This window comes from Hippocampus bargibanti, linkage group LG05 (assembly GCF_051943395.1).
Source record: "Hippocampus bargibanti isolate YZ-2025 linkage group LG05, ASM5194339v1, whole genome shotgun sequence".
Taxonomy (NCBI): domain Eukaryota; kingdom Metazoa; phylum Chordata; class Actinopteri; order Syngnathiformes; family Syngnathidae; genus Hippocampus; species Hippocampus bargibanti.
In genome coordinates, this window is record NC_142738.1 from 24,696,820 (window position 1) to 24,721,964 (window position 25,145).

Sequence of the window (25,145 nt, forward strand, 5' to 3'; positions counted from 1 at the left end):
AGAGCAACTGTATACATGTGACGTGTGCACAAATGAGCTTTGGATGCATGACGGTTTATGGCCATGCTAAAATCATCGGCTGTCTGAGGAAAGGCGGAAAAGGCATGTTTGAATTGTGATACAGAATGAAAAAGGGGTTGAAAGCTACAAGTGAATGATGATTTGAGTGAGAGCGTGTTTCTCTTTAAAAGATGGAGCAGGCTTCTAAGCAGCGGGAGGAGGGAGTGAGTGGTGTTGGCTGCCTGCATTGGAACAGTCCTCTGTAATGAGCATATTTTCTAGTGAGAGAGAGAGAGAAATCGTGGGAGCAAGAAAAGCAGGTTATGCGTCAGCCGCTTCTCCATGGGGAAACGTGGAGATGAGCAGGAGACGCTGAAGTGCAACGAAGAGACCAAAGGCAGATGATATACTGTAGATGGATATTATCTCATCAAGCTGAAGGCGACCCACGCAGAGGATAAACCACTTATGGATGCAGTGGATTAAAGACCTGCAGACAGACTGAGACAAGCTACAGGAGCAAAACGGGCAGAGATATTCATTTATTCACTTATTTATCTTCATTGTGTGTGTGGCTGTGTGTGTGGAAGGGAGACTGCATTTCTGCTTACTGGTACTATATGGGCAGACCAAAACAAAAAAGACAAAACAGCATAGCAAAATTAATTCATGCTTGTTCCTGACATACCCCCGCTACTATCACCACCACTCCACCCATGTTCTAAGCATGTGTAGCTTGCTCCATGGCCCTATATCGGGGCATGTAGCCAAAAGTGAGGTCCAGATTGACTTGGCTGTGTGATGTAACGATGCTATGCTTTATCATCAAGAGCGGAGTTGAAGATAAACATCAATGTCCGAGGAAGGAAATGCTTTTTTGATCAATTCGACAGCAGGTCACACGCCCGTGCAGTTGGGGCCTCTGTCCCGATTGCAGAAGCCTAATCTTGGATGTTTGATGAGCTGCCATTGGGGAAACTTCTGTGCTCTACGCGCCACAGAGGAGGAGGAGGAGGAGGCGGAGGAGGTGGCTGAAAGCAGGAAAGGAGACAAATGAGTGGCGTGCATGGCGTAGGCTGGCCCATGGTGGACTTCTGAAGCTTTCTCCCGGTTTCATCTCCAGATGAGAGCGGATCATGGCAGCAATGGGACCACCATCCTCCTTTCTCACAGCTCTCAGGAGCCGGCAAGTTGTGAGTCAGTGCGCCCGAAAGCCCAGCGGGAGGATGGTGTGAGTGAACTATTTGCTAGAAGAACCCTGACTCCGCCGTGCAGGACCACCTTGTTTCTTTTGCCTCAGTTTGGAAAGCTGATTGCATCTGAGCACAGCGGCCTGTGTTGAACTGAGTGGGAGTTCTCTCCCTCCCACTCACTCCTCCCTCTTGTTCTCCTTATCGGACCTCCACCTCCAACTCCAGCTCCATGGACTGATCCCGACAGCACCAACCTGTCCTCCTTTTGTCTCCCTCTATTTTCTTTTTGTTTTCTTTTTCTTTTTGTCGAGGCTTCGGGTGAATTGCCGAGACCTGTTTCATGCATGTCCACTGGAGGCAGATTCAACTTTGACGATGGGGGGTCATACTGTGGTGGGTGGGAGGAAGGCAAGGCGCACGGGCACGGGATATGCACGGGTCCCAAGGGCCAGGGCGAGTACTGTGGCTCCTGGGCCCACGGCTTTGAGCTGCTGGGTGTCTACACTTGGCCCAGCGGGAACACTTACCAGGGCATGTGGGCGCAGGGCAAGAGGCACGGCGTGGGACTCGAGAACAAGGGACGATGGGTCTACAAGGGGGAATGGACGCACGGCTTTAAGGGACGCTACGGTCTTCGGGAGAGCACCGGAATGAGCGGCAAATACGAGGGAACGTGGAACAACGGGCTGCAAGATGGATACGGCACTGAGACGTACTCCGATGGAGGTAAGAAGGGGCCGGGACTTTGGGTTTTGTTGCTTTGAATGTTTGGGGAAAAGAACATTGAAAGAAATGAATGCCTGTCAAAGGGAAAATGGGATTACTCACCAAAAGGATTGATAGCAGGTGACGGACAGGTTCTAGATGGACAACGGCGGGAGGTTATCAAGAAGTCTTACTGGGGATCATCCAATCTTGCTAGCGTGAAGTTGGTTGAGCTTTTTTCTTTTCCGATCGTAATCAATCCCATTGTCCTCAACACGGAGGCCTCTTAACCCATTTATAAAGTTAAAATGCAACACATATGCTCTGCACCCTGATAAGAACGAAGGTTGGGGTACTCTAAAGGAGATATAAGCACTGACATTTGCCCTGCAACTTGACACAGCAACAGCGTTTTTGAGGTGGAATATAGATACTTGAACATCGGTCTCAAACTGGAATTTTTTTTCCCCCAGGACAAAGCTCAGATGCTTTCTCTGTAAATGCTGAACACGTGCACGTATTTTAGGTGCTCGTTGTAGTCATGGACAAATGCATCACAACCAAAACAAAGACAGACCACAATACTGCTGACACATTTGCGTTTACACAGCCTTCTCCAGCAAAGTGTACATTGCTAATATGTCCGACAGAGTCCCATTAGTTGCATACAACTATGAACTAACTGAAGCTTGCTTGTCCCACCTGACTTTGGGCTGACTTGGGGTACATCTTGGACTGTTTGCCAGTGGATCAGAGGGCACATGTAGACAATCAAATCTTCAATAAACCTTATTGTTCATGGTTTTAGAATGTCAGAGTAGACATAACATGCAAACTGCCGACAGGAGTGCCCATGTCACAATCAGACCTCTCGCTGGTATTCACAGGGTCTCTCTTGCTAAAGGGCCTGCCATGCAATTTTGCATGTTGCGATGCAGAAAATAGATTATTTTTGGTTTTGAGTGTGGTCAAAACACACTGTAATTTGATGTATTTAGTTCAGCTCAGAGATGTGTAAGGAGTGAAAGAGCGACATGACCCAGGACAAACAAAAAATAAACATGTAGGTCTTCAAAAGGAAAGTCTTAAGAAAGTACCTATTCTGTATTTATAAAATATACCCTGCTTAGGCTTCCCCTTGAAGAACTTTTTTGAATGTTTTCCCTCCCCTTTTTGGATGACAGCAGGCAGGAGCAGGGTGTACTTGATAAATTGTATTAAGCCTGCAGGAACAAAATCTAAAACAAGTTCATCAGAACAGAAAGGTCCAAAGTAGCAAACAAAACCACGAGTAAAACATGACAAGATGAAACAAACTTGACAGGGTGAAACAAAGAATAACTCAACCCTTGAATGGTCGGGCTGAGAGTCTTTTTAACTGCCACTTATTAAAACGACCGACGCCTGTGCAGCTGCAGGCGGTGCCCTCAGTCCCACCCGTTGGTCACAAACTGAAACGTGACAGTTAATGGTACTTTTAAAAATGTTTTTGGGGTTGTAAGGGACCGTCGCTGTGAGTCAACGACGTCACACAAAATGACATATTGTAGTGCACTTTCTTCCATCTACTCCAATCCTGAAATGGGTCAAGGAGGGTGTCTTGGACTGAGGGCAGGTGTGCACACACTCACAGCAGTGGTGAACAGGTCAGTTTATAAGTCATCATTCCCTCATTAATTCTGGCCAGAGCAGTCAGTCCATTGTCATAGTCTGTTGTCATTGGTTACTACGAATTAGCATAGAAGAACGTCCTTACAATCAGTCGCAGTCGATGCATTTTTTTTTGTGCCGAGCAGATGCCTATCGACTAAAATAGACCTCAAAAACACAACTCAATTGCACTTGATCATTTGACATCCTCTGTGTCATCAAACTTTTGCACAGACACCCTATACAAAGACACACACACACAAACCGGGTGGTATGTTTGCAACCAAGGCAAAATCGCTGACGGTATCGGTAATATGCATGCAGTCTGGTTGCATAAGTCTACTATGAACAGCAGGCTGTTCCAGACCACACACAAAAACACATGCACACTTCATTAGGGGCGGTGCAATGATATCTCGAGACTAGATTAGTTTGAAGGGTTTCATCAGGACAAAAATGGCTTGACGTCCAGCCAGACAGATGGGCTGGAGGAGACGATGTAAAGGATAGCTGGATGGACAGCTGTACAGTTGCATGAATCAGTTAGATGAACACAGATGACATCAAGATGCCTGGCCGGATGATCATCGTCATCAGTTGGTCTTTTTAATCAGGACGAGGCACTCGGCAGGTTGGGAAGGATATGAGGAGCGAGCAAAGTCACGCAAAGGGTGAGATTTGAATCATTGTAATGCGTTTCAACTTTTCCAGCTTTGCTTTTGTGAATGATGAACTGCGTGGGTTTTGAGATTTTTGTGCAGGCGCAAGTGTCATTGAGCCTTTTTTTCAGATTTGGCGGGAAAACGTTTTCCCTTGTGCTGAAAGCAAAAATCAAAAATATATATTTTTTTCCTTTTGGACTGAGTATGGAAAGTCTTTTTTTTTTGCATTCTGTTATTTTGTCATTGTTGATGTCTTTCATAATGTGGTCCTGATGCAACATTGATGGTCTGCAAAGGCACAAGTGTAGACTGACTGAGAGCCCGTAGAGTAAAAGCAGTTTGCCTAATTGGGAGTTGTGAAATAGGGATTGAGAAGTTTTGTTTTGTTTTGTCACAAACCAATTTTGCCACATTACATATACACTATTGCAATGCATAGGAGTTGGTGTACATGGAATCATATGACATAAAAATGGAGCAGTGAATTTGGGTTTAAAAATGTGAGGGCGTGAAATCAAACTGAATTGTTGTACTTTAAATAATAAATCCAGGTACGTATCACATCTTTAACATCAAAGAGGTGCACACATTTACATTAAACATTTTGGACTCTCCACAAAATGTGGCTGTAGTCAGCCCTCTATAAAGATGATCATGTGATCAAACAAGCTCTAGGACCACAAAATGACTTGACGACAGTAACAAGCGGATTAATGTCCCTGCTGGTGACACTTAGTGAACCAACAGTGACTGTTGACATGACAGCGGAGAGATGGAGACAAAAGTGGGTTTGCATGTCGCATCAGGCTCTCTCCTCTTCTTTTTGAGCTTGCGTGAGCTTTCCACAGTGCATCCTGCTTCCTCCCATAGTCCTTAAACACGCGTGCTAATTTAATTAAATACTTTAAATCATCCATCAGTATGTATGTGAGTGTGAATGGTCATTTGTTGAAACAATGATGTCATTTCTTAAGGCTGTTCTGTAACTATCAGACGCATTTTAGTCTTTTATCACGAGGATGCAACTGTGGAACGTCAACGGCAATCTGTTCAAGAATGCTGGCCGACTTGCGGCTCAGCTTTTATAAGCTGGTTCAGCAATTTTCTAGAAAGAATAATTTTAAGATTTGAAAATCAATGCAAAACGTTGTACGGTACATGAAGTATGTACATATGTCTGTATCTCATGTAACTTCTGGGGGCAGGGTGGGGGCATTTAACCCTTTCATGCACCACTCATGATAACCTGTAACTCGATACCACGATGAACTGTGCACTGAAGTCACCGCTCTCCCTGGCTGTTTCACAGGGAAAAATAAAGTTTGCCGTCATATTGTAATACAATTTGCGACACTTAAATGACGTCTGAGATACAGTTAAACTATGTCAGCGTGTTCATGTATGTAGGCTATTTTTTCCCCATTCCAAGTACAGTGAGACCTCAACTTACGAACTTAATTGGTTCCCAGACAGAGTGTGTAAGGCGAAAAGTGTGTATGTCAAAAAACAAATTCACATAGGAAACCATTAAAATGGGAATAATCCGTTCCCAGGTTTCCATAAAATATACTTTTCAACTAAATAACCCTTAAAACTACACACAACATACCCCATTTTATGTATAATAAATGTGCTATTGTATTGTAATGAAAGAAATACACGGAATTGTATCATAAAGTCACCTTATTTACATTTGTGATGGTCATTTATGGCTTGATGGAATGGCGTTGGAGGTCGAAGGTCAAAGTGAATTGCTGTTTGGAAAGAGAGGCGCATTACATGAGGACTGATTTTAAAGAAATAAACTGTGCTGTAAAATAAAGTTTTATTTACCTTTTTGATGGTCGTTGATGGCTTATGGAAGGAGAGTCACCTTCCATAAGGACTGTTGCTAACTTAACCTCTGGTGCTGTTCGGTCGTGTGCTTCCGCCGAAGATCACTCCGCCAGCCGTGGTGGGTGTGTATTATGATAATAGTGCTTATTATAAGGTTTAATTTTCATAAATTTGACGTTTGCAATTGTAACTATACAACCCCACTTCGCAGATGTCAGTTTCTCCGCTTGTCTAAGGGCTGCTAAAGTACTGTATTTTCCGGTTATAAGATGCGCTGGAGTATAAGGTGCACCGCCCATGAATGGTGTATTATACAAACGTGTTCCATATATAAGGCGCACCGGAGTATAAGGCACACCTTCAATGAATTAAAAAAAAGTTTTTCAACTATAATATATAAATAGATGAGTTTTCCAAATATAAGGCACACCACATTATAAGGTGCTGCAGTAGATGCTGCGGTTACGCATTACTTCTTCTAAAGGGGGAATGGAGTCAATGTCCACTGACAGTAATTTACCCTTTTGTAGCTCAATATTACTTCACATATAAGGTGCACCTGTATAAGGCACAATATAATCTTTTGGATTGGATTCACCTTTATTAGTATCGCAGTGGAGACATTTACATTTCATTTTTGAAGAAAATCGAGGCTTTTGGGTGCGCCTTATACACCGGAAAATACAGTATCACTCATTATATATTATATACTATCCCGTTTGCTGTCCATAGATGAAAATATCTTTCTCTGTGTGTATCAGTTGGCATTTCCACCTACTCCCCCCCACTACATCTTGAATTGATGCAGCGCTCCTCTCTCTTGTTGCTTTTTACACCTCTCCTACCTTTGTTCTCCTCCTACCTTTCTCTTTCCTCCCGCATCCCACTGCAATTCCACTGAGCTGCTCGATACAGTACCTTGGGTTCCCATAGCAACGCACACAGAGTTGCAGCAGGTCAGTGTGTCACGAGACTTTGTACCTTGCTGCTATTGGCCACTTGGAGTGCTGTACAAGGCTCTGATTGGCTGGCTTGGCCTTCCGGGCTAATGGTGTTTACTGAGATGAGGAGCTGAGCTGACTGATTACAATCCACACACACACACACACACAAAATGAGGAAGAGAGCAATAGCGAGGCAGATTATTTGTCACTGTGCTATGTAGCCGTAATAGCCAGAGATTACAGTCATCAGTTGTTGTGACTGACTGCTTAAATACCGAGACACAGCAAATGACTATTCCCGTATATTACTCAGACTCACCAAGTAAAAATAAACAACAATACTGCCCCTTGTAACATAAATGCAGATGTGAGTTCCCCAAGAGTTGGAGAAGGAAGGATACTACCTGTTGCTGGCCGCCTCTTTACCTCAACCCTGAACAGGATAAGCGGAAATGGGAACTCGAAAATGGACTAAAATGGCTGCCAGTTGTTCCACATCAACATGTAACTTCATGGAACTCACTGTTGGACTTCAATGGGTTCTCCTCTTGTTTTTCCATTGGTCTTAATTGGGGGTTAAAGAAAAAAAATCAATTTAAAATGATGATTTAATAATCATCCATTCATTTTCCAGATCACTTTATCCTCACTAGGGTGGTGCTGGAGTCCAGCCCTGCCATCTTCGGGCACCCTAAATCGCTTGCCGGCCAATTGCAGGGCACAGAGAGACAAACAACCATCCTCTCCCACACTCATACCTTGAGACAAATTAGTGTTCTCAATCAGCCTGCCATGCATGCTTTTGGAATGTGAGAGGAAACCCGGAGGACCTGGAGAAAACCGACGCAGGCCCGGGTACACGACACGACACAAGTACACTGTAGTAGAATCGAACCCACACACTCTGCACTGTGAGGTCGACACGCTAACCAGTCGACTATCGGGCCGTGTATTAATCTTTTTCTTTTCCTTTCGGCTTTTCCCTTCAAGATGTCGCCACAGCAAATCAGTGTCCATCGCAGATGTCTGCGGCGCTCAGAATCTACCACCTGCATCACAACTGCCTGATGATCTAAATGATGGTCTACTTTCTCCCTGACCAAATTGGCAGGCGTGCCGAGAACATGTGATAACAAATGTATTTGGTCTGCCAGAATGCTTAGCAATGTCAAATTGCAGATGAATGGCGGGCAAATCTGCATCTCATTTGACACTGCTGCCAATATATTGACATGCAGCACTGCCTCTCTGTGAATTCATGCCTTTGTCGTGCATTGCAACTGGGTGTGGTTGTGCCATACGTCTGTGACTGCACATACTTTTGCCCCTGGACTTTGGTGAATTTCCATTCCCATCTGTCCTGTGACTCTTTGTCCCAGCAAGATATCAAGTATCGGCATAGCAGAATTTAAGTCAGACTCTCGTCTTTTGTCTGTTACTCTGCTCATCCCTTATACAAACTAAGGTAATCCTCAATAAACAAGCTGGGCCACCACGCTACTCTCAATGGTTTCTCTTTTGAGATATCTTGAGTTGTTCGGATATCTTGAGTTGTTCGGATAGATTCTAATTCTAAAAAAAGATTTGGATAGATTCATATCATTATGTTAGGGTGTTTCACAGGCGCTGAAATGAATCTGTGTGGCAAAAGTAACACATAATGAAAGTAAAAGTGTTATGGGACACAATTTAAGAGGTACCCAGCGGAGCATGGAAGAGCTTTTGTGAAGGGCTGCCAAACATTTCAGACTTAAATTGTGACAGGAAACCCACAGGCTGGCAAAAAGGGAGCATGTTTCTAAATCATGTATGGAGTGGAATATTTTGCAACAAGTTTTTGTCCCCCTTTTATGAGGAAGAAAATGCAGTCAATGCATTTGTTTTAAATCATGTACACATACTGTCTTTGTGTGAACACGGCACAAAGAAAAGAAATAAGTGTTTAAAAAACATGGATTTCTTTGCACAACGCATATGATAGATCAGAGGTGCTCACTTTTTCAGCATGGCAGCTACTTTAGAAATGACCAAGTCAAAATGATTTACCCATTATATTTATTGAGAAATATATTGAGGATTCTTGCAACTTATGTTGATATATAACCGCATTTGTTGCACAACACAACATCATTATGAATTGTTTTGCCATTACCCGAGTTCACTGACAACTGGCGAGACAAACGCACTTTGAAAATGTCATCATGAAAAAAAGTCCGACTCACATTCCGTATGAAAGTGACTTTTTTTTCTTCTTACTTGGTCCAGCACCCCCACTCATTTTTATACAATATCTTACGTTTAAGAGGGAAAAATGAGCGAACAATTAGGACGTAACTAACGACCAGCTAGTGAACTTTGCAACGGTTGTTTGAGGGGCGTTGTTCGAGCACGCACGGTGTACTAATAAACGAGATGTCATCTGATTGGTTATCCGCTATATCAATCAAATAAAGAGATTGCTGATAGGCTGATATCGTTTTTTTTTTAACTCAACTTTATTTGAATAGGCCCATTCATGACAATGTCACATCCCCTTGTCATGCGATCTACCGCAGTGTTTTTCAACCTTTTTTGAACGAGGGCACGTTTTTTACATTGGATTTTTTTTTGCGGCACACCACGAACCATCTCGCAGGAAAGAGGCAATCAGTGACGCGTTGCCACACGGACGAATATGAAATTACCCTCCCGGTCTTTACAGCACGGACACAGGACAATGAAATAATATTGTCAGAAAATGATTAATAAATGTTTATAAATTTTTTAAGTTGAAAAAGGGGCATTGGATAGTTTCTCGCGGCACACCTGACGTCTGACAATCTCTCACGGCACACTAGTGTGCCGCGGCACAGTGGTTGAAAATCATTGATCGACCGATATTACCTTGGTTATCAACTGGTCGATCGCGATCGACGTATTAAGCACCCCTGATAGACTATCAGATATATTATGTATGCTGCATGCATTTGACTGCTGCTAGCAAGTCTTCGTCCCATGATGTTGAAGAATAATTGCTATTAGTCATTTCTCTGGAGCTACACAAAATGTGAAACATCTTGTAAACATCTTCTGATTTTGATTTACCACCAGTTGCCTTTTATGAGTGTCCTTGTTGGGGGGCGGCAGAAAATAACAAACAAACAAACAAACAAACAAAAAAAACTAAGCAAATGAACATCCAGAACCCACAATCTGACTTTCTATTATCATGTTAGGCGAATGAGTAATCCTAAACGGGTTAGCACGCCGGCTCACAGTGCAGAGGTTGTGAGTTCAAGTCCCGCTCCAGCCTACCTGTTTGGAGTTTGCATGTCTATGTGTACCCTGTGATTGGTCTGCAATCAATTCCAGAAGAAGGCTGGGATTGGCTCCAGCACCTCCACAGGATGGAACAAGATGGAAGGGCCCAAGCAAAATCCATTGAACGAATGACGACACTGGACGGTGATTTACAGAAGTTCAGCTCTGAACCCACTTTCAGTGTTCATTTACTAGGCCGTCATTCTTGCCGACCTGGTCCTCCAGGGTCCTCCAACGTTCTAAAAACATCCATGGCAGGATGATTAAACACTCCAAATTTTCGCGAAGTGAGATTGTGAATGATTGTTTGTTTCTGTGTGCCCTGCGATTAGCTAGCAACCATTTCAGGGTGTCCTCCGCTTACTGCCCGAAGACAGCTGGGATAGTTCTCCAGCACCCCCCACGACCCTCGTGAGGTCAAGGCAGCTCAGAAAATGAATGAATGAATGATTAATATCTTCATCATGACATACACAAGCCTCTCTTTCGTCAGGGGAGTTTGGATGTTGGAAATGTGGATTAGTGGAGATGTCTATCATATGAAAATTCCTCCAAATCTCCTGTGGATATGTGCCCGGGATTAATTCTGATTAAGTCAGAATTGGACATACCATTGAGGGAGTTTGCCCAGAAAGCACTCGTTGCAGGCTCTTTCCTGGATTATCAAAAAAAGACGTCAGATTATCATAATTTTGCATTGATCAATGACTATGCATGCAAACGTTCAAATTTGGTGAGTGATCGTTTTCCAACAGTCAAAACACCCCTTGACAAAGAGCTTGATGAGCGTAATTTTATAATTCAGGAATTCGACTGTGCAAGACCCCGTTTTTCCACTCTGTCCAGCTGTGAAAATATCAAAAGACAGAAAACTCCATCATGCACATTTTGGGCGCGCTTTGCGCTGGGCACAATAATGGGACTCGTGTCACAGCACTGATTATTAAAATTAAAACCATTATAAACAAGCTATCTGTGGATTCTTCGACTTCATTTCTATTTCTTGGTCTGTTTAAACAGTAACCATTTCCTATAACAGAAACACAGGAAACTGGAAGGAATGCAATTCCATCGGTAGCATTAGATATTACCGTATTTGTTTTTTTTATTTTTTATTCTGGACTGACAAATTACCAGGACACCATTAATGGAAATGTGAGACAATCTCTTTTTGGCAATGGATGCTACAGCTACGTGTTTGCTTTCAACATTTAGCTTGTAGTCGACGTGCACATTCCACCATGATGTCCCTGATACACTGGTGAAAAGATGCTTTTATCCTCTCCTCTTTCATCTAGAACAGATTTATGTAACAAAGTGCAAAAGAATGAATGACCCTCTGTGTCTTTGTGTTGTAATATTGTCTATGTGTTGTCATATTATTTAGTTTTTTTTGTTCTTTTGACTTCAAGACGGCGCCACGAGAGTGGCTGCCTTTCCAGCTGCTCATGTATTTTATTTTGAGTATAGTTTTTGCTTTTTTGAATGCTGCTGTGCCGATTACCATTTTGTGTTTACTGAGCGAGTTGCTTGTTCTGTAGCCACAACGGGACATATGTCTTCTTGTGCCGGTCCCAAGCCCGGATAAATACAGAGAGTTGTGTCAGGAAGGGCATCCGACGTAAAAGCTTGGCCAAAACAAACATGCGGATCAAACCTCGAAAGATGGAGGACACTGATTTGCTGTGGCGACCCCTTGATGGGAAAAGCCGAAAGGAAAAGAAGAAGACTTTCATTCATTTCTCCACTGCGAGACTAAAAAAGGCAAATCCAATCCAATATGATAAATTTGTGCATATGAATCATATTTTTTGTTGGAATCAATATATTGATGCTACTTAGTTTATTTTTTTGCTCCTGTTTTGCATTTGAATGTGAATAACTAGAAGTGAGCTTTAGGCTCAGTTGCTCCCGTTCTGGAATTCAGTAATGTCGCAGTTAATGGTTGAGAATGAATAGCATTGTAATGATAAGAAATGGTCTTTAAATGGCTTGCATGCAAATATTTGGCTTTCATGAGTCCCCGAAACCATCATGTGATCTGAAAACAGGTCTGTAAGGGAGTTTAATTAACACAACTGGTCTGTGACGATGAGTTTTTTTTCAGTGTACTCTTGACCACGAGATGACAAGAGGTTTGTGAAATAAAGGCATGAATTGTCAATATTGAAAAATTAAAACACGGTGGCCACTATCTTCAAATGTCCTGTTAAAAAAAAGAAAGAAAAAACAGAACCATCTTACTGACAGGCATTCATGGCTGTGAAGTTAAAATTCAGGCATTGAAAAGCGGTCATCAACGTGTCGTCATGCGCTGAAACATAGTTGGCGATGGGCCACGGCAGTTGTTTAGCGGGAAATGGCCGTATATATTTGATGGGGGGATAGTAGGTGTGTGTTTTCAGGGCATAGCTGCTCGTGAATTCCACCGCGTTGGTGGTGTGGACTGACTGTGGCTTGCAACTTAATCAGTTGGGTGGAAGGCAGTCGAATAAAACGTTAAAAGTGAAGATATTTCCGGTACATTTTTTTATAGATATGGTGGACATGTTTTGTCCTTCAGGCCTTGTGTTGCACACCTACCCGGTAGCCTGGCCCAGTCAGTATGTGCCCGTGTCTTGTTGTTGAGGGTCATTCCAGTTCCATCAGTCCTCCACAATGGCACTTTTCCCAACATGCAGTTGCTGACACGGTGAAAATCACATGAATCTTTTATCAAGCAAATAGATTTCAAAGTATATTTTCCTCTGTGTGTCCTCCCTTTCATGATTTGTCCTTCAAAAAAAGTAGCCGTGAATGAATCCATTTATAAAATACAACAGAGTGTATTTTAAAGCCTTGCAACAGGACACCCACAGCAATTCATGTCATATGCCTCACTTGTGTTTAGCGACAGTAGAATGGGTTGATGTTTTTGTGAAGACGACAATTAGAAATTCAGCCAGAGGGGTGGTGCGTGAGCACATCATTGAACTTCCGTGTTGTTTCCGCAGCTTTGATCTCCTCACATTAATGCTCTTCAACGCGAACGCCTCGTGCTATAGTCGCAACCGGAATTATAGGCTCATATAATTCAAGAGTTCTTTCTTTCTGTTGGCCCCATGGCAAAATCTGCAAATTTGGCAAAATCTTTATGTAACTAGTGCTCATTACACGCGGTCAATAATGAGAAAGCTCATCAGTCATTGTCAGAGGACACATTCTCATCCATGTATTTAACCATGAAGAAACTCTCCACCTCGCTGTGTCTGATCCTCCCACTCCAGAATTTGGATGTCGGCTTTCAAATTTTATTGTTAGATCGCTCAGATTGGACTGGAGAACACTGAAGAAAGTCGAACAGCACCAATAAAAAGCTTGCTGTGCAGTTATGTTTCAGCACCATGGAAAGCGACACGCAGCTTCGGGTCCCGACATGTTTTCGTGACCGTACTGGAGGTTTTGCTTTTTTGATTGCTACTGTGCTGATGACTATTTTGTGTTTGGGAGCCGTTTACTGAGCGAGTTGCTTGTTCTGTAGCCACAAAGGTTCTTCTTGTGCCGGTCCCAAGCCCGGATAAATACAGAGGGTTGTGTCAGGAAGGGCATCCGATGTAAAAGCTGGGCCAAAACAAACATGCGTATCATACCTCTGAAGATGGAGGTTACTGATTCGCTGTGACGACCCCTTGAAGGGAAAAGCCGAAAGGAAGAGATGAAGACTGGAGGTTTTTGAGAATTTCTTGGTTGCTTTGGCAATACATATGTTGCGTCACACGCGTGTATGATTCTGAAGTGCGCCTTTCAACCCTTTCATGTCTTTCAATTGCTTGATCTCCTTGAAGTGTGTCTCACCCTGACGCACAGCACACGCTTGAAAATGGTATAAAAGCAGCTGTCGTGGGACAGGGAGATTCAGACTCATCTCGGACTCAGACCCAGACAGACGCACCGCTCGCAGAGACCTGCTCAGCATCGCACGGAGTTTCACAGCACGACTTGCTCGACTCTACGCCACGATCAAGCTCTGCGCATCATCTGCCTGGAAGATCTGACAACGAACCTACTTACAAATAAAGAGAAACATCAAACTCTTTACATACACCTAATTTGTTTTATTTGTTTTAATTGTTTTATTTGTATATGTCCTTTTTTCAACCTGGCATCAACTGGTTTTGAGAAATAGCTCATGACACGTTTCAATACTTGTGATCTGGATGAGAATTTGTGGTCCAAGTGAACTAGGATGGCTGCACTGTTATTCCGACAGTTTATCTTCATTGTATGGACCGCTTTATCCTCCCTAGGACCGTCTATCTTCGGACAGTAGGCAGGGGACACCCTGAACCGGTTGCCAGCCAAATCACATGGCACACAGACACGAACAACCACATGTGCCCACACTCGCCCCTGGGGACAATTTTGAATGTTCAATCACCCTGCCATGGGAAGGTAACCGGAGGACCTGGAGAAAACCCACGCAGGCCAAGGGAGAACACGCAAACTCCACACATGGAGGCCGGAGCGGGATTTTAAGTCACAACCCCTGCATTGTGAAGTCCGTGTGCGAACCACTCCACTACCGGGCCACCGTCAGTTGCATATACAATTTTCCCCAAAGGAAATTGTGCCGTGTTCACATTTCTAAATTTTTCTATTGTGCCATGCATTTTTTTTTTCCTTTTCTGTGTCTCACAATTTGATAGTTCGTCAACAAATTACGGTGCATTCAATAAGTGATCATGCAACGCTACGCAAGGATCCTGTTTGTGGACTACAGCTCTGCGTTCAATACCATCATCCCAAGCTTCTCCAACATCCATCACCACAGCTACCCCTCACACTATCCAACTGCCTTGTGTCAACCGTTGAGACCTTCAAGTTCCTGGGAATCACAGTCTCCCAGGACATGAAGTGGGAGGTCAACACCAACTCTATCCTGAAAAAGGCCCAACAGAGAATGTACTTCCTGAGGCTGCTAAAGAAGCATGGCCTGCCACAGGAGGTGCTGCAACATCTCTACACGGCTGTCATCGAATCCATCCTGTGTTCTTCCATCACCGTTTGGTTCGGGGCCGCCACAAAAATGGACAAAATCCGACTTCAACGGACAGTTAGGACGGCGGAAAAAATCATTGGCACCGCCCTACCTACTTTCGAGGACTTGCACACTGCAAGAATCCAAACTAGGGCGCGGAAAATCCTACTGGACCCTCCGCACCCTGCCCACCACCTTTTCCAGCTACTCCCCTCAGGCAGGCGCTACCGATCCATGCGCACCAAATCCAGCAGACATTTAAACAGCTTCTTCCCCCACGCCATTAACTCTTTGAACTCTTTCAACAGTAGCCAAAATGGAACTGTATAGTGCCACTTAGCAGTTTTTTTTGACGACGATACTAGTGCAGCGTGTTCTACCGGAAACAAGTTCCTTGTGTGTTCTACATACTTGGCAATAAAGATGATTCTGATTCTGATTCTGATGCACAGTCTCTTGCAATCTATCTTGGCTCTTCCTTCTTTTGTCGTTTTCAATTTAGTTCACTGATATTGGTGGACAAAAACAGAAACACATCAGAACATTTCTCCATAGCACACTGCTTTGTTGACAAACTGACTAAGCAATTTCACTGTCTGATCTCTCCATAGTGACATTAAGGGTTGCTGTTCTGAGAGTATTGACACGTTCGGACCTGGAGCATAAATATCTATTTTAGAAAGTTGTATTTATCGTAAGCACTTTCAGAAAGAAAGTGGCTTTTGCAGTGGGGTGTTACTTTGCTAACTTGAACAAATAGTTTTGAGAAATGCATCTTCTGCTTTGAAAATGTCAATTCTGTCAATCCAAAGCCACAACAAACGTAAAATGTAAATTTCTCCACTGTGAGACTAATAAAGGCAAATCCAATCCAATCCAATCCAATCCAATCCAATCCAATCCAATCCAATCCAATCCAATCCAATAGGCTAGAAAACACAAATAAGCAATGAAAAGGTTTCTTCAGCCGTCATCTGTACTTCTTTGAAGGTGTCGGACGTTTCGCTTCTTATCCAAGAAACTTCGTCAGAAAACTAAAGTCTTATTAGTAGTTCAGGCCCTACATATATGTATATATCCCTACTGTCCAGACATGGCGGTGCCGGACACTGCTATGATAGGTCCCTGCTCTCAGGTTGGGGGGAGCAGAGGACTACTCCCTGCCGCTCCACTGATTGTCCTATTGTTCTGACTAACGACTGGCCTGATTGCCCCACTTCCTCCGGTATCACCTCATCGGTATTCCTAATCCTATATTGCCTAAGTAGGCTGTTGTACGAACGATCCAAATTGAACCTCACCCCACCATATCGGTTTAAAGAAGGATTCAGCTGTTGTATGAAAATCGCTTCTTTTACTCCCCTTTCAAACCATATATTTTCTTTCGCTAAGATTTTAACCTCATTGTCGTCAAATGAGTGGTTGCTAGCGTTTAGGTGCATATGTACTGCCGATTGAGGCCCACTAGTATTATCCCTATCATAGCAGAGTCCGGCACCACCATGTCTGGACAGTAGGGATATATATATATGTAGGGCCTAAACTACCAGTAAGAATTTAGTTGGCTGACGAAGTTTCTTGGATAAGAAGAGAAACGTCCGACACTTTCAAAGAAGTACAGATGACGGCTGAAGAAACCTTTTCATCGATGCACCACTCCTGTACGACAGAGCTTACACAGACAAATGAGCAATATTCACCTACAAATACACATCACCTTTCAAGACTTCAAGTGCTCACAGGTTTACATACCTCTTTATGATAAACAAAATGCTAGGAATAAATCAGAAACTAGATTAATCTAGAAAAAAAGGATGAGGATTATTATGCTTATACTTCTTCAAAGCTTGCTAATGAGCTGATTATTTGGATCATGTGTAATGCAGCAAAGAGAGATGGAAAACAGGAAGGAGAGCAGCCTTCGAGCACCAGAGTTGGGCTTGCATGCCCTCAGGATATGTACATTTATGAGCACCACTGTCAATATTAACATTCACCACATACACAAAATGTCCAAATCCCTAAATTTATGAGCACATCTCATTGCAATTTAATCGGACTCACTTTATGTTGTCATGATCTGGTTGGTGACCAACGGGTGGCGCTGTCAGCCCCGCCTGCACCTGCACAGGTGCTGGTCGTCCCGATCAGTGGCGGACTGCCACGTTCGGATTGGCGACCAACGGGTAGCGACGTCAGCCCTGCCTGCAGCCTCGCAGGTGCTGGTCGTTTTAATCAGTGACACTTAAAAGGACTCCCGGCATGACCATCCGGTGTCGGTTCATTGTTTGTTGCATGCTTTGTCTGCAATCGCATACATTGTATGCTGTGCATGTGTTTGTTTAACCTTGGCGGACTTTTACACTTGGTTTTCTTTTGATACTTTTTTCTGTTCAGATCATTTTGATGTTTTACATTTTGTTCCTGCTTTATTTTAATAGAATTTGTCAAACAACCTCCTGCTCCCTCCTGCCTGCTTTTTGGGATCCGCAGCCGCCATCACCACCTCGCAAAACGTGACATATTTTCTCAGAGCATTTTGTTTTTCAAAACATCAAGGAAGTCAGTCAATTATTTGGATGATGACTTATTCAGATGCTACTCAGATGAGCCTTGGTATCAGCCTTATCTTAGTCTTGTCTATCAACAGTTCACTGTTCAATGCCAACAAATTATAACTGTACTGGTAAAACTGAGGTTCAGACTTCAGATGATATTTCAAACACAAAGACTTTTTGCTACACTCAACTACGTATATAAGTGATAATTAGTTAGAATTTGAGTTGACAGTTGTGTCATACCGCTTTAGTCAACCGATTGTTTTTGTGTTTTGTGTCTGGCAGTCTGATTTTGCTGGCTCATGCATTTATTTGAAGCCACTTCGGTGTTCTTTGCCTTGACCAAACTTTACGTTGGATGTTTCATCATTGTATCATCATTGTATGGACTTTGATCTCTCTGTCATATGGTCTCGCAGCTGTGCAGCTATTTGTCTGTTGTCGTGACCATGATTACCAAGGGAAGACACACAAAAATCATGCTAATGTTTTTGTTGTGTGACTTTATTGTACAACGTAAGCAATAATACAAGTGGCCGATAAAAATGGCTTCATTCAGCACTTCCCACTTCAGTGACACTCAAACTCACCAGCGAAATGGTTGTGTGCGCTGATGACGGAGAGAAGGAGCGTAGCTGCAGCCCTTATTTGGTCATGTAGTTTGGTTTAGTGCTTTGCCACGGAATGATTCACAGACCTGTTACATCACAGCTAAGGCAGACGGGATGGATCACTTGTGCTCTATTGCAACGCACTTCCGTAAGAGAGAGAGAGAGAGAGAGAGAGAGAGAGAGAGAGAGAGAGAGAGAGAGAGAGAGAGAGAGAGAGAGAGAGAGAGAGAGAGAGAGAGAGAGAGAGAGAGAGAGAGAGAGAGAGAGAGAGATGTGTGCATGCGTGTGAGTGTGTTCGTATGTTTCCATCATTTTCTCTGTCCCTCAACCATGCACAGATACACAACACAGACACGTACACACACTATTGCCCTACTTTTCAGTAACGTCGAGATATATGTTCTACCGTGGCGCAGTGAATGTGTTATGCAATATCAGATGGCATGTAGGAAAGAACGGGATTGGCTGACAGGAGCAAAGCACCTCTCAGCTTCTCACAGATACTATTACGTATTTGTATGATTTTGGAGACAACATAAAGTGTATTGTTGAGGGCAGAGGCGACTTGCCGTGATGCACAGCTGCACCTGGAGCCCACCATAAGGAGTTGTTTGGTTTTGTTTAAAATGTATTTACGAGGGTTGCAGGAGTGCTGTTTCTTATCACAGCTGATTTAGGGAAGGAGGACCCAGAGCTAGTTGCTAGCCAATCACAGGGCACACTAAGACATACAACCATTCATGCTCATATCTGTGTCAGCTCTCAGTCGGACAGGAGTGGTCCATCGATGAGAAGGTTTCCCTTTGTGGCTAGAGAACAAGCAACTCGCTCAGTAAAAGGCTCCCAAACACAAAACGGTCATCGGCACAGCAACATTCATCTCATCTCATCTCATTTTCCGTACCGCTTATTCCTCATTAGGGTCGCGGGGGTTGCTGGAGCCTATCTCAGCTGTCTTCGGGCACGAGGCGTGGGACACCCTGAATTGGTTGCCAGCCAATCGCAGGGCACACCTAGGGACAATTTGGAGTGGTCAATCTGCCTGCCATGCATGTTTTTGGAGTGTGGGAGGAAACCGGAGGACCCGGAGAAAACCCACGCGGGTCCGGGGAGAACATGCAAACTCCACACAGGGAGACGGGACCGGGACGCGAATCTGCGACCTCTGCACTATGAAGCCGGTGTGCTAACCACTCGGCTACCGGGCCGCCCAGCAACATTTTATATATATATATATATATATATATATATGTCTGTGTGTGTGCACTGATTTTGGAATTTAATACAAGAGGATATCTTTTTCGTTTGCTGAATAAGTGGCAGTGAGGCTGTTAGCACGAGTTAAATCTCAGTGCATCATCGCCCCCCCCCCTCTCCTCCATATGCATCGCATTTTGATGAAAGATCCGCCATGCAAACTCCTTGCATTTTATGTTCTCCTCTAAATGTAGAGGTCACGGATTCCTGCCTGCATTTCATTTCCCTTGGGTCTCCATACACTATATACTGTATATGAAGTGTATAGGTGACAGTGACTCGTTGAAATGTCCCAGTATCGGTGATTAGGGGATTGACATCAGCTGGCGGAGGTCGGGAGTGGCGGCCCCGCCCCAGCTGTCAACTCGCACGTGACAAGTTCGGTGTCATTAGTCATGTGAAATCATCGAGTAAATAACTTCCCATATCAGTACCAGGCTCTTTATTTGTAGAATGGTAGTAAAAAAGTTATTCTCAGGGAAGGGACATAACAGCGTGGGAAATGTGTCAGGCTGAGATTCACATGAAATCCACGGTGCACACCTGTGACGCCACAAACGCACACCTCGTTTTTCAATGATCTCCTTCTTCTCCTCGACTGTAATTTTGTTTTGTGTCTTCTTCGGCTGAACACGAGCTTGTGGTGGGGTCTTTTTCGGTCCCATAACAGCAGAAGTATCGTTGAAGACGATCGACGTGTGCACTCATAGAAAGGGGCCGGTTGGGGCGCTGTTTGGTCGTGTGCTTTGGTGTTCTTCCGCCGAAGATTACTCCGCCAGCTGTCGTGGGGGGGTGTATCGCGAAAAGTAGTGCTTAATCCAAGGTTTAATTTTCATAAATTTACATTCGTAAACCGAAAAGTTCGGAAGGCAAGGTGTTTGTAAGCCGAGGCCCCACTGTATCTGTAATTCTGTATGTAATAGTAATAACAATAATAATAATACATTTTTAAGGGCCTTGCAAAACTCTCAAGGTCACTTTTCAGTCACAGGATAAGTTTTCCTGTGGGTGAGCAGCGGCAGCCACACGCGCCAGTGATCACTCAACCCGGACGTAACTCGGACAGAAACCCTATCAACCCCGCTCGTGGATAGATAGAAAGCTAGCTCGCGAGCTAATGGATAGCTAATAGCTATCCAGCTAGCCAACCAGATAGCTATTGTACAGTATTACAGAAAAGACAGAAAATTATATACAGTACCTGTGGCCCAAACATGAGGCATGTAGAATGTTTCTGCCATTGAAATGGATGCCTGAAAACCGGGCAGGTTCGTTTGGATTGCCACATGTTGACAGTCTCGTCTTCTCTATTCTTGCCTGTTTCCTATCTTTGTATATGTCTGCCAATGGAGCCAAGAGGAGTTATTAGCACATTGGGCAAGCTGCTACTTCCAATTGTTTGTGATGGAACACATTAATTAACAGTAAATGGCACTTAAAAATTCAATAAGAAAACCATGGATAACTTTTTTTTCATCGGTGGGAGTTAAAGGTGTGTGTGGTCTGTGAATATAACAATAATCATAATTATTAAATGATATGACCTAATTAACATTGTGATGCACTGTTCCTCAGGCCGTTGTAACTGTAACACTCCATGCACTAACACGAATAATAATAATAATAATAATAATAATGAATCGCCTCTTTCACCCCCCTTTCAAACCATCTATGTTCTTTCGCTAAGATTTTAACCTCATTGTCGTCAAATGAGTGGTTGCTGGCTTTTAGGTGCAAATGTACTGCCGATTGAGGCCCACTAGTATTATCCCTGCGATGTTGATAAAGTCTTTTTTTGAGAATTTGTTGAGTCTCCCCAATGTACTGCTCTTTACAATTTTCATTCTTACAATGTATGGAATAAACTACATTACTTTGTTTTTCATTTGGTAGCCTATCTTTTGGATGCACTAATTTTTGCCTTAACGTGTTTATCGGTTTGAAATAAGTAGGAATTTTATGTTGCCAAAGGACTCTTTGTAATTTTTCAGAAACTCCTGCAATGTACGGTACTGCTACTCCTCTCCTTTTTGAATCTTGAGAATTATTGGTTTCGTTCGCTAGTCTTTCTTTCTGACATTTGTTGAATGACCACTGAGGGTACCCACAGTTAGTGAGTGCTCTCCTGATATGTTTTGACTCCTTTTCTCTACCTTCAGTGCTAGTTGGTATTAGTTTAGCCCTATGCTGGAGGGTTCTGATAACTCCTAGTTTATGTTGTAAAGGGTGGTTAGAGTCAAAAAGTAAGTATTGGTCAGTGTGCGTAGCCTTCCTAAAGACTTCTGTTTTTAGCGCTCTGTCCTCTTTTATAATTACTTTACAATCCAAGAAGGCTAGTTGGTTCTCTTGAATGTCCTCACGAGTAAATTTAATGTTGAAGTCTACAGAGTTGAGATGATCTGTGAAGGATTGAATTTCTTGTTTCTTAATTATGACAAAAGTATCGTCCACATATCTAAACCAGTGTCTAGGTTTTGTCCCTGGGAAGGATGTGAGGGCCTGTTTCTCCATCTCTTCCATGTAAAGATTAGCCACTATGGGTGAAACTGGTGAGCCCATAGCACAACCATGGATTTGTTTATAAAAATTTTCCCGAAATTGAAAATACGTAGTATTAAGGCAGATTTCTAATAATTGGCAGATGTGATCCGGTTTCAGTTTGGTTCTTTCATGCAGAGAAACATCCGCCAGCAGCCTCGTCCTCACCACTGAGACTGCTGCTGGGGTTGGGACAGATGTAAAGAGAGAAGTCACATCGTATGATGCCAAAGTTTCCTCAGGTTCCAATATGAGGTCTTTGATCCTCTCTACAAACCCTGTGGTGTTCTCTACGTGGTATTCTGTGTTACCAACCAACGGAGCTAAAATAGTTTTTAAATATTTGGCTACATTGTATGTAGAGGAGTCAATGCTACAAACAATGGGTCGGAGGTACCAACTAGCACTGAAGGTAGAGAAAAGGAGTCAAAACATATCAGGAGAGCACTCACTAACTGTGGGTACCCTCAGTGGTCATTCAACAAATGTCAGAAAGAAAGACTAGCGAACGAAACCAATAATTCTCAAGATTCAAAAAGGAGAGGAGTAGCAGTACCGTACATTGCAGGAGTTTCTGAAAAATTACAAAGAGTCCTTTGGCAACATAAAATTCCTACTTATTTCAAACCGATAAACACGTTAAGGCAAAAATTAGTGCATCCAAAAGATAGGCTACCAAATGAAAAACAAAGTAATGTAGTTTATTCCATACATTGTAAGAATGAAAATTGTAAAGAGCAGTACATTGGGGAGACTCAACAAATTCTCAAAAAAAGACTTTATCAATATCGCAGGGATAATACTAGTGGGCCTCAATCGGCAGTACATTTGCACCTAAAAGCTAGCAACCACTCATTTGACGACAATGAGGTTAAAATCTTAGCGAAAGAACATAGATGGTTTGAAAGGGGGGTGAAAGAGGCGATTCTTATAAAACAACAAAATCCTTCATTAAACCGGTCTGGTGGTGTGAGGTTCAATTTGGATCGTTCATACAATAGCCTGCTCAGGCAAAACAGGTTAGGCAACTTTCGCAATGCTGATGAGGGTCGTTATGCTGATGAGGTGATACCGGGGGGAGTGGGTGTAATAGGCCAATAATAATAATAATAATAATAATAATAATAATAATAATAATAATATAAGACACTTTACAGTCACAGGATATTTTTTCTGCAGGTGAGCAGCGGCAGCCACACGCGCCAGCGTTCACTCAACCTGGAAGTAACATAAAGTTAAAAAAAAGGTCCTATAAAAAAAAGGTCCTAAATTGTTGTTTATTTATTTACATTTTTAAATTAATGCATTTACGTATTTACATTTTATTATTATTTACAATTAATGTATTGATTTATTTATATTTGAATTATTTTTGGATGGATGGGGATGAATGCTTTTTTTTGTGTGTGTCTTTCTCCAGGCACATTTCAGGGCCAGTGGGTTGGAGGGATGCGGCACGGCTACGGTGTTCGTCAAAGTGTCCCATATGGTATGGCGGCCGTCATCCGCTCCCCTCTCCGTAACTCCATCAACTCTCTTCGCTCCAGCTCGGAACAAAGTAATGGTACAGCCCTGCTTGACCGGAGTGGACCAGGAGTTCCTGTTCCTCCGCCTCTTCCTGGTACTTTGTCCACCAGCGTCTCCATGTGCAGTACGGGAAGCAGTGGCAGTAGTCCTGCAGTTTCTCGAGGGGGCTTTGTACTGACGGCGCACAGTGAAACCGAGCTCCTGAAGGGCAAGCGGAAGAGCGGTCTGTTCAGAAGATCTATTCTGTCCGGCCTTAAATTAAGGAAGTCTGAATCCAGGAGCTCTCTGGCGTCTCAAAGGTCGAAACAGAGCTCGTTCAGGAGTGAAGCTGGGATGAGTACTGTGTCTTCTGCTGCGTCTGACATCAACTCTACGATCAGGTATGAGACGGCATCAAGCAAAGTGAAGAATTACGATGCGTTCTAGTTTATATTCTCGTACCAATAAAATCTAGTGATGATAACTATTTTCCGGTGTATAAGGCGCACCCCCAATCAATGGTGTATTTTCAAACTTTCGCCATAAATAAGGCACAACTTCAATGAATAAAAAATGTTTTCTCAATATATAAATATATACGTTTTCTAAATATCAGGCACACCACATATGTATGCATGTATCTACAGTTGTATGTATGTATCTACAGTTTTGGGCTTTGATTACGCATGAGTTCTTCTATGGGGGGAAATGGAGTCAGTGGCTGCTGACAGTGGTTGCGAGACCTGTTGTGGGTCAATATTACTTCACATATAAGGCGCACCTGCGTATAGGGCGCAGGGTCATCTTTTGAACAAAATGAAGGCTTTTGGGGGAGCCTTATACACTGGAAAATATCATAGTTGTTCATCGAGCTTTCACAAAAAGACACTTAATTAAGATATCAGACTTTCTTCAGTGAACGTGAATATTTAGTTCATAAATAGGTGAACAACAGACATAAGAAATCGGAATAATTTAAGAAATAAACTAATTGTGCGCATTGTCATTATTATTAATTTTATGATTATTATTGTTAGAATTGGGTGTGCCCTACGATTGGCTGCCAACTAGTTCACGGTGTGACACACCTACTGCTCAGACATTTGTCACCCCACCCCCCCACCCCAGTTAGAGTAAGATGATTTCGAAAATAAATAAGATTCATAATTATTTTGCTTGAGTTTGACATCATACACATTTAATGATTATTCATTGATTTTAAAATGTATTTTTTCAATAACCAAAATTAACTCCTCAAAACTATCATCAAAGCCTCATGTCCATTCGTCTTGACATCTTGTATAATACTGTATTATTCTTGAATAATGTGTTCTTCCAGCGGTCATGGGTTCCATCCCAGCTCTGTCC

The 25,145-nt window shown here is 43.0% G+C and overlaps 1 protein-coding gene across 1 annotated transcript in view; it reads left to right on the top strand.

Moving 5' to 3' along the window:
• The first annotated feature begins 1,030 nt into the window (after positions 1-1,030).
• The window catches only part of jph3b (junctophilin 3b), a 56,938-nt gene continuing 32,823 nt past the window's right edge, over positions 1,031-25,145 (top strand). The window contains exons 1-2 of the mRNA XM_088997440.1: positions 1,031-1,919; positions 23,692-24,178. Coding sequence (XP_088853566.1) covers positions 1,538-1,919; positions 23,692-24,178 — 869 coding nt within the window. The 5' untranslated portion in view covers positions 1,031-1,537. The remainder of the gene's footprint in view (positions 1,920-23,691; positions 24,179-25,145) is intronic.